Here is a 13,543-nt window from a genome sequence, read left to right as displayed (position 1 = left end):
ATGTATGAGAATTCCTGTTACTGTACATCCTTGCCAGCATTTGGTTGTGTTAGTTTCTGGATTTTGACTATTTTAATAGGCATAGAGTAACATCTCGTTGTTTTGTTTTATTTATTTATTTTAAAGATTTTATTTATTTGTCAGAAAGAGAGAGAGAAAGAGCACATGAGCAGGGGGATCGGCAGGCAGAGGGAGAAGCAGGCTCCCCACTGAGCAAGGAGTCTGATGCGGTACTTGATCCCAGAACCCTGGGATCATGATCTGAGCCGAAGGCAGATGCTTAACCAACTGAGCCACCCAGGAGTCCCAACATCCCATTTTAATTTGCATTTCCCTGATGACATATGTATGGAGCATCTTTTCATATGCTTATTTTTTGCCAACTGCATATTTTCTTTGGTGAGGTGTCTGTTCAGGTGTTTGGCTCATTTCTTTTTTCTTCTTCTTCCTTTCTCTCTCTCTTTTTTTAAACTGGGCTATTTTACTGCATGTTACAATAGGATAAATAGTTCTCTTGATGACTGTAGATTTGTTAGGCTGTTTAGTGGTATTCAGAACCACCACAGTAATGGTGGTTTTTCCTGATTCGTGTGTAGTCCTCAGTAATTATAAGGAGTTATTTGTCTGAAACTACTGTCAAACCAGCAAGACTGCATTTATACTTCCATCGTTTTCAAGATTGTTGGTAACCTGGGCGTATTTTCCCCAAATAACCTTGCCTGCTTGTGTCACAAAGCCCATCTCACTCACATTCACCTCAATGACAGTATCTTTGGTAGTAACACCCAAAGTTGTATATAGTCGGGATGAGGGATTCTTTTTTACACCAAGTATCGGCAGGCAAAAGGTGGCTTTCAGTTCAGGCTGTTACATGGGCCTTTTTGACTTTTAAGTCCATTGGCCTAATGAATCTCTCATATTTGGATGGTTTTCGAGTTAAGCCATTTCCAACAAAGCAGACATTTGTAACCATCTTCTTCCATGCTCTCTCCTTTCTCTTCCTTGTTCTAACAACTTCTCATATTTCTGTTTCTCCCTGGGCACAAACTTTGGGCAAAGGGACTTCTCATTTTCCCACCTTCTCTTTTTGTTTTTGTTTAATCTTGTTAGAAAGTACTTTAGCTCTGGACTGTGTCTTCCTGTCCAGTTGATATGCAGGTGCTGCTCCTTGTGGAGACTTTTCATCTTCTTTTGTTTGGTGTTTGTCTTTTCATGCATCTTGAGTCTTTTTTGTTTGTATTTTCCCAGTGTGGTGATGTTTATGGTAGAGCTTAGCTTTCATCTTTTTTGCCTTCTTTGAACGTTCATGAGCCTCTTGACCTTCCTTCTTTCTCTTTTTCTCATGGTAATCTATACAACAGCCATAGCGCTTCTAGGGCAACTCAAAATAATCATTTTGTGACATGGTGACTGCCACGAGGCCACTGGGTGCAGTTGCTGGGAAGCAAAGAGGCTCTCCATTTTCAGGTCTTATAGACCCCCACAAGCTAACTCCACACAACCCACAATGGACAGAGACAGTTCTAAAACCTGGCCCATTTCTTAATCAGGTTATTTGTTTTCTTATTGTTGAGTGTTAAGAATTTTTTGTATGGGGCGCCTGGGTGGCTCAGATGGTTAAGCGTCTGCCTTCAGCTCAGGTCATGATCCCAGGGTCCTGGGATCGGGTCCCGCATCAGGCTCCCTGCTCAGAGGGGATCCTGCTTCTCCCTCTGCCTTTCTCTCTTTCTCTGTCTCTCGTGAATAAATAAATAAAATCTTAAAAAAAAAGAAGTTTTTGTATGTTTTGTTTAACAGTCCTTATTAGATGTGAATGTTCGTGTGAGCTTGAGAAGAATGTATACTTTGAGGTTACTGGATAAAGTAGTCTGTCGATGTCAGTTATATTCATCTGACTAATGATGTTGAGTTCACCTTTGTCCTTACTGATCTTTTGCCTGTGAAATGTGTCCATTTCTGATAGAGGTGTGTTGAAGTCCTTAACTATGATAGTGAATTCATCTGTTTTTGGTTTTTGCTTTTATTTTCAATTCTGTTTTTGCCTCACATAGTTTGATACTCTTGGTAAGCTCATGTACATTAAGGATTATTATGTCTTCTTGGACTGTTGACCTCTTTATCATTATGTAATACCATTCTTTATCCCTGATAACTTCCTTTGCCTTGGAACCTGGAACAAATTTGTCTGAAACAAATAGAACTTTCATTCACAGTAACATGTGAATAAATTCTTGCATTAATAATAGTCATTTCTGATAAAGTATAATTTTAAAAATTATTTTTAAATTCTCAAAAATTTAAATTACTCTAATTTGTTTTGAAATCTAGGTCAAAAATTTTTATTGGCGCTATTATTTTATCTAGTGATTCTCCAAAGCAATTTGTCAGTTGTTTTGTTTGTTTGTTTTATTCATTCACTTGACAGATATTTAGTTAAGGACTTATCATATGCCAGACATTTTTTTGGGGGGGGAAATACATTAAGGATGTATGAGTTACTAACAAAAGGCATAATGGACAACTGATGACAGAACTAAAGAATTATTTACATCAAATCTATGTGTGTATGTGTGTGTTCTAAATGGTATCCTGGCATTGCTCATTGAATTTCTTAAATATATTCGACTAAGAATTCCAACCCATAGCTCTCTCAGCCAAATTTTTCTCTTTTCTTGCTAGAGTATAGTATAGTGCCTGTGTTCTACACAGTATATAATAGAAAATGAGGTGTTGTAAAAACAAGTGTTAAGAAATTCTTTAATCTTATAGTTATTTTCCACAGAGTGTTCATTTTGGGAAAAAGAATTAAGCTTGAATGTCTGTTTTTCTAAGTATTCCTTTTGGATTAGCATCTTGAATTGGCAACTTGGAATTGTAGATACTCTTTTAGATGTTAGTGTAAATGGTTTTGAGCAGTGGGTCTCAAAATTTAGCATGCGCCAGATTAAGCTGAAGAATTTGTTAAACAGACTGCTGAGCTCTACATCAGAGTTCTTGATTCAGTATGTCTGAGATAGGGCCCAAGATCTGGTGATTAAAGTGAGTTGCCAGGTAATCCTAATGTGGCTGGTTCTGACATCACACTTAGAGGACAACTAGTTTAGAATATAAAACATGGGGAGAAGGATCTAAGTGTTGTCGTGATTTCAATACTCACAGAAGGAATTAGCAGTAGCAAATTATTTAATTTTCCTTATCTGTGAAGTAGTGTGGTTATGATCCCAGCTTCTCAGCTTTGTTACAAACATTGAACAACAAACTATCATTAATACTCTCTAATTGATAGGTTACAATTTAAAAACTGATCTAAAAATCTCAAATACTTTTTTATAGACATCTCAGAAACCAGTGTTTTTTGGCCTAAAATCTGTTTTACAAAGAATATGATTACTTTAGTGAGCCTTTAAAATTTCTGTTTTGAAATTAGAAAATAAATAAATACAACTACATAGTGTAATTTCTTCGACTTTAAAATTTATCCATTGTTATTTTTGTGTGTGTGTTTCTACTTGCCTTAACAAAGATTTTCTGCAGTGAATGTCATACAGTATTGAAACAGGAACTGTGGGGGCTCCTAATTAAAATAGTTGGCTTTGATACATGTGATATTGAATTTTGAGTTGGGAAAACCCCCCAGATGGTTGTATAAAATTTCAGCACATGTTGTTCATTACTTCATTTTTATTTCATGAGACTAGGAAAGAGAAACCCAAAAGCACTCTGCTAAAATTATAAGTCCTTTTTTTTTGTAATTGAAATGCCTTGCACTTGTAAAGGAGAATTTTGATATAGAAAAGCCAGAATTCTCTAACACTTTTATTTAATCTTCAGCAACAGATTTGGGAAATATTTATTGAGTACCAATTGAGTTTAAGCCACTTTACAAGGTTTTTTGGATTCACAAGGTGATGTAGTTAAATGAGTTAAAATATATGCCTTGATATGTATAGAATCTGCTGGGGAATAAAGCTTGATATTCAGTGAATTAAAATGCAACACGAAGAAGACATTCAAAAAGTTATGTATAGATGCTATGAAAGTCCTAGGTGAGTAGGTAATTTTGAACCAAGGACTTGAGTCTAAGCCTTCTTAGAAATAAGACATATCTGAGATATGTTGTGGAGGAAAAATCAAAGTAGTATAGAGGACAGACCAAGAGCAGAGGTTATGAGTGTGCTCAGGAGAAGGAAAGATACACGGGAAACAGAAAAGAAAGTGCCTGATGTATTCAAGTCATTACATGAACATTACAACAGCTATAAATCTGGGTGTCTGAGTAAAGTAATATGTGATAGCTGATGCCAGATATTTTTATAGAAAGTACTCCTCTGATCCCGATGAATGGAGACTTTATCCATAGAATAGTGTGAGCAAAGTATGGTCTATGGGCCAATTCTGGCCTGAAGCCTGTTTTTGTAAATATAGTTTTATTGGAGCATGGCCGTAACCATTCATTTAAGCAGTCTATGGATGCTTTCATGCTACAAAGACAGAAGTTTAATAGTTTGAACAGAGACCTTATGCCCACAAAACCTAAAATATTTACTCTGTGGCCTTCAGAAGAAAAAACACTGACCGAGTTATGTATCAGTGCAGTATAAAGTGTCAGTGTGTGTACCATTAGTTACAAATACATGATGATATAAAGAGCTTGCAGCGGAATGCAAATGAATTCACGGTTTCTTTTATCAAGAAAGCTATGCTTTGAAAAAAGCTATGTCAGCTCATCTGGACACCATGTGTAGTGAATAGATCTGTATTTTACGGAAGTTTTTTATTGTAGTGTAATGGCGTATAGTTTAGTTCAAGGGTCTTTGAATCAGTAAGGATGTATTTAAGATTTTTTTTTTAAGATTTATTTATTTATTTTAGAGAGGAAGTGTGTGAGCAGGAGGGGAAGAGAGAGAATCTCAGAATCCTGGCCGAGTGTGGAGCTTGACTTGGGGCTTGATCACATGACCTTGAAATCATGACCTGAGTCTAAACCACGAGTCAGAGGCTTAACTTCCTGAGCCACCCAGGTGCCCCTCTATTGAAGATTTCTAAGCAGGATGGTAGGATCAGATGGTAGGATCAGATGTGTATTTCAGAAAGGACCAATAAAGTCAAACAGAAGCTTTTTTTTTTTTTTTTTTTTTGTCTTTTCTCCATCACTACAGTGGAGTTTTGGAGTCAGAACCTTGGGGACTCAGTGAGTAAGATTTGACACTCAAGAAGGAGTATTCCTTTTCCCTTAATTTATATTCTAAAAATCCCACACTGGAACTCTGGTTGGTCTGGCTTGCTTAAGAAGCCTACCACAGCAGTTGGTGGGTCACGGGTTTTGTTCATCTCACACAGTGGTTTTGGTGGCTCTGGGGGGATGGGGGGAGCAGTTAGTTTCACTCAACAAGAATTGTTCATTACAGATACTAGGGTAATGCTATGGAAACCATTAGAATTGTACTGTTGAACACTTCGTATTTTCTGCTACACATGAAACTCATAAAGTTCATGACAACTTTTACTAGGTCATATCTCTTCAGGTATGTTAAAAACGCCTATAATATAAAGAATTAAAAGGTATTTTTCAGCCCAAAGAATAAGCCTATTCTTCTTTTTTCTTCTTCTTGAAGGTGGGGATATTTCAGGGGTATATAATTATAAAGAATTGTTTTAGTAGTTTATATTTATCTTTGTGAATTTTATCAAATTATATTGGATTGGGAAAATTAAACATTCATAGGTTTTCATTGCATAGTTTCTGGGGAAATTAATACAGAGACCTATAGTTGAAGAAGTGTTGACTAGAGAATATGCCCTGATGTTGTAGATGTACAGGGTCAAAGGACACTTGTCCCAGCTCAAAAATATTTTGATTTGTCCATGCAAGTGTATTTTTTTCTCACTAATTTAATTGGAATATCCAGGAGATTCTCAAATAAGGGGGAAAAAGGTCAATATTTTAATTGCTTAATTTATGTAATGTTAAGACTTCAGAGGGGTGCCTGGGCGGCTCAGTCATTAAGGGTCTGCCTTCGGTTCAGGTCATGATCCCACGGTCCTGGGATCAAGCCCCGCATTGGGCTCCCTGCTCAGGGGGAAGTCTGCTTTTTCCTCTCCCACTCCCCCTGATTGTGTTCCTTCTCTCGCTGTCTCTCTCTCTGTCAAGTGAATGAACAAAATCTTTAAAAAAAAAAAAAGACTTCAGAAACTGATTATCCCATGAGGCCTGGGAGACCTTCTTTAAAATAGCAATGCCTTGTAAATAAGATCTTTTTTATAATCACTATTTTTAATGACTTGTACATCATCACCTGGTATCTTTACTTTTGCAACTCCTGGATGTACAACACTTCCTTCAAGTGTTACAACACTCTCTATGTGGTTTATAATATGTTTTATTAGAAAATATATGTATTTATAAAATGTTCTACTTCTTACCTCATATGAGAAAAGACCATTTGAAGGCTGGTGGAAAGATGCTGATATTTTGTGGGTGACAGCATTGTTAGGTGTGATCATTACTGCTTTGCTCATTCTAGGAGGTGAGTTGATTTCCTTTGCAGGTACATGCTTGAATCATCTCATCCTAGACACAGGCAACTGTTTGTATAATTCTTCATTTTTCCAATAGGAATCATCCATAGTACATCATGTGCCCACAGTTAATGCATGTAAGATTGGTGACCAAATGATGTACTGCTACGCCAGCACTGTGTTCATAGTACAATGTAAAAACACAAATGCAGTTTTTTTGCTTGCATTTTTCATATTGATCTCCTGATATCAATATCTCCTTTTTACTTCTTCTTGAAGGTGGGGATATTTCGGGGGTATATAAATATAAGGAATTGTTTTAGTAATTTATATTTATCTTTGTGAATTTTATCAAATTATATTGGATTGGGAAAATTAAACATTCATAGGTTTTCATTGCATAATTTCTGGGGAAATTAATACAGAGACCTATAGTTGAAGAACTGTTGACTAGATGCTGTTATCATTGCCAGAATTGTGACTTTTAGTCACTTGCTCCACGGTCTCTGGATCTTTGGGGTTTGTTTTCTTTTCTTATGTTGTTTATCTCCCCTCATCATGAAACACGTTATCAACTTTTCATGAATAATTTCATCTGAATCCATAGTTCTGTCATTCCTTTAGTCTTTTTATTTCTACATGTGTTATACCAATTTTAAATTCATTTATTTTGTTTATCGAGTAGTTTTTGAGGATCTATGAACCAGGTACTGCTTTGAAAACAAAATAGACATGGCCCCTACACACACACACACACACACACACACACACACACACACACTGTTGAACATCTGGCATAGTGCATGGTACATAGTAAGCAATCAGTAAATGTTATATTCATTAAATGTGATGTGTATGTTTTCCTCCCATTCACTAATGATGATTCAGTGATGACTTTGATCATCATTTTGGTATCTTTGATAAACAGAAATCCTTAATTTGGATACAGCCCATTTTTAAGTATTTCCCCTTATAGTTAGTAATTTTTGTGTATTATTAAAGAGAACTTTCTCACTTCCACAACATGAAGCTATTATTATATTAACTTAGAGAAGCTTTATTGTTTGAATCTTTTACATTCCAGGTACAATCTACCTGGAATTTATTATTTTTGAAAGCTGTGAAATAGGGGCAAGTTTTGTTTTTTTTCCCACATTGCTACCTAATTTATTCAGTACACATTGAAAAGATTGCCTTTTCCTTCAGTGCTCTGAAGAACTAAAGTTTTCTAAATCAGGTGTACAAATATACGTGAATTTATCTGGTCCATTTGCCTGTCTTTACTCCAGTAACCCTCTGTCTTGATTACTCCACCTTAATAATGAATACATCTGTTGGAGTAAATTCTCTAACTTTGTTCTTTACATTGAAATTGGCTCTTCTTAGTCCTTTGGATTTCCGTATGAAGCTTAGGATCTGTTTCCCAATCTGGGAAAAAAATATCTGTAGAAATTGTGCTGGATCTCAGTGACTCTATAAACCAGCGAATCAATTATATATTAATTTCTGTTCTTTTTTAAAGATGTTATTCATTTATTTGACACAGAGAGAGAGAACACAAGCAGGGGGATTGGGAGAGGGAGAAGCAGGCTTCCCGCTGAGCAGGGAGCCTGATGCAGAGCTCGATCCCAGGACCCTGGGATCATGACCCGAGCCAAAGGCAGACACTTAACTACTGAGCCACCCAGGTGCCCCATTAATTTCTGTTCTTGATATCTCTAGGATCCTGGGATATTAAGCACACAAGAAATGAAGCTGGAAGTGCTTATATATTGCAACATTAATTCAAATTAATATAATAATCCTGCCTCTTAAAAATGATCTTTACTCATACCCTCTGTGGTTTGTAGGACACTAAACTCTCTATTCCTTTGGCAGCAACTTATGACATAAACATAACCACAAATCACAACTATCATTTATTAAATATATAAGATGGGCCAGGTACTGTTTTAGATGTTCCTTTATTTTATTTCTAATTTTTTAAAATATTTTATTATTTGAGAGAGAGAGAGAGATTGAGAGAACAAGTAGAAGGAGGAGCAGAGGGAGAAGCAGACTTCATACGGAGCAGGGAGCCTGATGCAAGACTCAATCCCAGGACCCTGGGATCATGACCTGAGCCGAAGGCAGATGCTCAACTGGCTGAGCCACTCAGGCGCCTTTTATTTATAATTCTTAAGACCTTATATGGAACATTTCATAAATGAAGAAACTAATATGTTAAGAGAGGTTAACTAACCTGCCTAATGTTGTCCACCTAGTAAATGATGAGGTCAGAGACCAAAACCTGTTTTATGTTTGCTCACAGTCCCATTCCCAGGGCCTGAGGCAGGCAAAACTGCAAAGACTGACGATAAGTATGTGGGGATTGAATGAATACTTATGTGTTTTTCTCCATCCATTTCCTGTTAGTGATTCACATTTCTTTCCTCAATAAAAATGATAAAACTTTCAAAATAAAAATGGTTTTAATAAGTAGCAAATTTACATTCTATAGTATCTAGCATAATACTTAGGTGAGAAAGTGGTAAGAAATCCAATTAAAGTGTTCCAGAATGCCCAAACTGTGGGGAGTCACCTCTTCATTTAATACTTCAAAAGACTGTGTGTTACCTAGATGTCTTTAATGTTTACTATTTCTTTTTTGAATTGATATTTAAAGTGACGGCATCAACTCTGTCTTTTATGGCAAGATTACTTTGATATTCAATTGTTTTCATTCTGACTTTTCCTCTTTTATTTGGAGGTAAGGAGGAAAAAGACACACTTTAAAAATTATCTACCAGCTTATTAAAATATTAAAAATATTTAAGTAAAACTGAACTAAATAGAGATTAAATTTGAACCTTGAAATCCTTTTAGACTTGTAAGTGGAACCTCAGGCCAGTTTCCTTTCTATTTTACATGCTTAATTTTTTACATATATTTTTCTTCTTTATGTGCATCTTCTAAAAACATTCAGTTATTTAGAGTCCTTTTTACACACATGAGAATATGATTTCACTTACATGTGGAATCTAAAAAAAACAAATGAATGAACAAAAAACCAAACAGACTTAAATACAGAGAACAAACTGGTGGTTGCTAGATGGGAAGAAGATGGGGGGATAGGCAAAATAGATTGAGAGGTACAAACTTTAAATTTCCAGTTATAAAGTAAGTAAGTCACAAAGATGAAAAGTACAACATAAGGAATACCATCAATAATGTTGTAATAATATATGGTGACAGATGGTGACTACACTTATCATGGTGAGCATTGAGTAGTGTATAGAATTATCAAATCAATATGTGATACCTCTGAAACTAATAACATTGTATATCAGTTATACTTCAATAAAAAATTAAATGTTGAAAAAAAGAAAAGCTGTACAAAGCTGACCATGTTATTGGCAGTATCATTGTAAAACACAAAACAAAAGCACACAACCAAGTAATTACAGATTAGACTTGGTAATTTCAGCCTTTACCATGTACCAACTGATAGTAGAGTCTTCCTTCCTTCCTTCCTTCCTCCTTCCTTCCTTCCTTCCTTCCTTCCTTCCTTCCTTCCTTCTTTTTTCTTTGGCTTCTTTGACCCCATCAAAAAACTTTATTCACACAAATGTCCCTGAATTTAAAAAGCCTCAGTCATTCATCCACATTAGGGGGATCCACGGTGTTCAAGGAACTTAAATATAATGTATCAAACCCACCTAAGAAAGCCAAGTACAAAAATATTGATATAAAGCTGTTCACATGTAGGTCCTAGATCACCAGCTTCTGTGCAAAAAAAAAAAAAAAAAAAAAAAAAAGAAAGAAAGAAAAATGGATTTTTATGTAGTATTTTAAACTAACTTTGGCCTGGGCTAAAACCTCCCTTGCACCTGAGTCAACCCCACACAAATGTTAAAATCATTGCAACCTACTCTCGTGCTCTGATGAAAGGCACAAAAGATTTCTTTAAAATATTCCTCTACAAACTCCCTTTCCCCTGTGGGTTCTCATGGAAAAAGATGTGGGGACCCCTGGGCAACCAGTGGCAGTGGAGTCACCACTTGATGGTGGCTGTGGAAGCTTACTTTAGCCAACCCTCAAGTCCCACCTCCTAGTTTCCCCTCTGAAGCGTCTCTCTAGACAGGACTCCCTGTCCTCCAAGACTAGCAGGCAGGATCAGAGATGGGCTTGGCATTCCAAAGGCTGTGTCTCAGCCCACTGTGGGAGGATGGCCGAGACGCTATCCCCGGGCCTCAGCCTCAACCTTGGCTGTTGTCACATTGCCAATTCCTAGGCAACTCCAGTAGTGCTGTGCCTGTCAGGGGGCCACCAGACAGACCAAGGATGGGGAAAGGAGTCAAGGGAGAGCAATAACCCAAGAGTGACAAGTGCCCCCAGATATGTGGGCGGTGGTGGCGCAAGCAGGATCAAAGTTGAGTGGGGCACTTGATGGGCGGGCTGGAAACCCAGGCAGCATGAAGCAAGGTGAGGGCAGAGAGTGAGGGGCCCCCTCCTTAGGCAGTGGAGGCCGAACTCTTCCTGTTCCAAGTTTCCGAAAGATACTCTGATGCTGAAACTCAGACATCCATCCTATTAATAACTGTTTTCTAAGAAGGTAAACCACAACAGCATAAAGATCCCCACAATGCTCTTAACCTTTTCTTGGGAAAAAAACTCAAGCAAAAATAGTCTTATTCCTCCAAACACTGGTTTTCTGGGAGACAGCCGATAGGTCAAGGAGCTGGGACTCTTAGAGGAAGGGATGATAGGGGCAGGGAATGCCCAGGGGCAAGAAGGCTTTGAGGAAGGTGGTGAGTGGTCTTAGTACCACAGGATCAGGGAGCAGAAGGAGTCATATGCTCCTTGTCCCTGTCATCTCTGCCTGGGCTGTAAAGGAGGCCAGGGCCCTGTTTCAAGTCAGACCTCCACCAGTGTTGGGCATGTTTCTCCTCCAGCTGTAAACATGGTATTTCTCCAGTCAACATTGGATTCACTCCTTCAGAAAGGCAGCCACAGGGGGCATACCCTGTCTGGGCAGGAAAAAAGAATCCCCAATCTCCTTTCCCAAGGCCTCTGGGAAGAGATGAGGCTCAGGCCTGCGACCTTCATCCGCAATCCCCAGAAAGGGGTGAGACCGAGCCAGTCTTTAATGAACCACCTGTGGCATCCTCCTGGCTACAGGTAAGAGGCAGTAGAATAATTATTGCTGCTGAAGATTGTGAGTCATCATTATGCTATAAAACATTATTATGCTTCTAGGAAAACTTACAGAACAATAAAATATGGTCAGTGATGAACCATATTATATTTTATGATTTTCTTCTTTTTTTTTTAATCTGATATACACTTTGGGGCGCCTGGGTGGCTCAGTTGGTTAAGCGACTGCCTTCGGCTCAGGTCATGATCCTGGAGTCCCGGGATCGAGTCCCACATCGGGCTCCCTGCTCAGCAGGGAGTCTGCTTCTCCCTCTGACCCTCTTCCCTCTCGTGCTTTCTATCTCTCATTCTCTCTCTCTCTGAAAAAAATAAATAAAATCTTTAAAAAAAAAAAATCTGATATACACTTTGTACTTTCCCCAGAAACACCACAGATGGCTGGTACCTGTATGCTGATAGTTCAAATGGAAAATTTGGTGACATGGCTGATATACTCACTCCTGTTATTTCACGCATGGGACCAAGATGTACCCTGGTGTTCTGGACTCATATGAATGGTGTCACAATTGGTTCTCTCCAGGTACTTCTTAGACAATTGCACTTTCTAAATTTTCCTCTATAAAAATTCATACTGTACAATTTAGTGTTATTAAAATATGGTCTGCTAATAGATGATCATGGGTAATTATCAACACCTTACTAGTTTCAATATGGCATGATTGAAAAAAAAGGTTTAGCAAAATTGGACCTGAATGGCCAGTAGGATGTTTTTTAACTATTCACTTTATGGTTATTACCTTTATTCTTAAACGTCAGAATAAATACACACAGCTTGCATGTAATACAGTTTTGTACTTGAAATGTTTCATGTAGGTTTTAGTGTCAGTGTTCTGAGAATATCAATGTTCTGAGAATAGTGCAAATGGATTATACACACTTCAGTGACCTTTGAATGTGCATTCTTCGAGTTCTTCATTTTCCAATTGTCTTTTTCAAATTGTTTCTTTGTTAAAAAAATTAAACTGTTTCAGAATTAGTTTCAACTATTTCAAACTGTTTCAAGAATCTCACGGAGAACCCCAATATAACTTTCACTCAGAGTTCCTATTTTTTTGCTCATTGTCCCAGACCATCTGTTATAGGAAAAATTCCATACAGTATCACATATCACACTTAGTTATTTCTTCCTAGTGTCTTTCAAATTGGAATAACTCCTTAATCTTCTCTAGACTTTTATGACCTTGCACCACCACCACCAACAAAATTACATCCCCATTTATTGATTTATATCAGTGTGGATTCATGGATCCTTTTTGTATTCAATTTGTTATTGTCTATTATTACTGTTATTTTTCATTGGTTCTTAAATTGTCCCAGATTTGCTCATAGGAGACCCTTGAAGCTGGCTTCTATGTCTCTTTGACAGTCCCATTAGTCTTTGAGCATTGTCTTCCTTTCTGTCCAAGAAGATGTTCCAGACTCATGTTATTTTTATCCTGTTCCATCCCTGGAGTTAACTTTTTCGAGGGGGTCCTGGTTTCTTTTAGAAGGCCAAGTTACATAGGCAAACCAGAGAGAGATTCTGGAGTCCCAAGGCAGATGCCTGCATCCTTTTTTCCCATATTGGACATGCCTTATACAATATATGAGGTTTTAAGTAATATGTATAGATGCATCATTCACACAGAACAAGGCAACTCAGTTGTCAAACATCTCCATTTGTACTATTTCAGGGAGGCCATGTCTGAAAGACCAATCCCAAAATTCTAGAATTGTTTACCGTGAGCAGTTTTAGACCAGGAATATCTTGCTAACTGCAGGCATAGCAAAGGGCTCTTCCCCTTGTCAAATACCATTAATTTGTTAGTGAAGAAGCCTATGTTTAGCA

General features: G+C 37.5%; 1 protein-coding gene and 1 pseudogene across 1 annotated transcript in view; one reads left to right on the top strand and one right to left on the bottom strand.

Annotated features, from left to right (window-relative positions):
- The window catches only part of MALRD1 (MAM and LDL receptor class A domain containing 1), a gene marked incomplete at its 5' end in the record, with an annotated part of 847,841 nt that overhangs the window by 345,129 nt on the left and 489,169 nt on the right, over positions 1 to 13,543 (top strand). The window contains one exon of the mRNA XM_035729081.1: positions 12,079 to 12,235. Within this exon, the coding sequence (XP_035584974.1) occupies positions 12,079 to 12,235 (157 nt within the window). The remainder of the gene's footprint in view (positions 1 to 12,078; positions 12,236 to 13,543) is intronic.
- LOC113922081 lies at positions 637 to 1,405 on the bottom strand (annotated as a pseudogene).

This window comes from Zalophus californianus, chromosome 9 (genome assembly GCF_009762305.2).
Source record: "Zalophus californianus isolate mZalCal1 chromosome 9, mZalCal1.pri.v2, whole genome shotgun sequence".
In the NCBI taxonomy this organism is placed as follows: Eukaryota; Metazoa; Chordata; class Mammalia; order Carnivora; family Otariidae; genus Zalophus; species Zalophus californianus.
The sequence above is the reverse complement of the archived record's forward strand: the minus strand, read 5'-3'. Positions and strand labels throughout refer to the sequence as shown.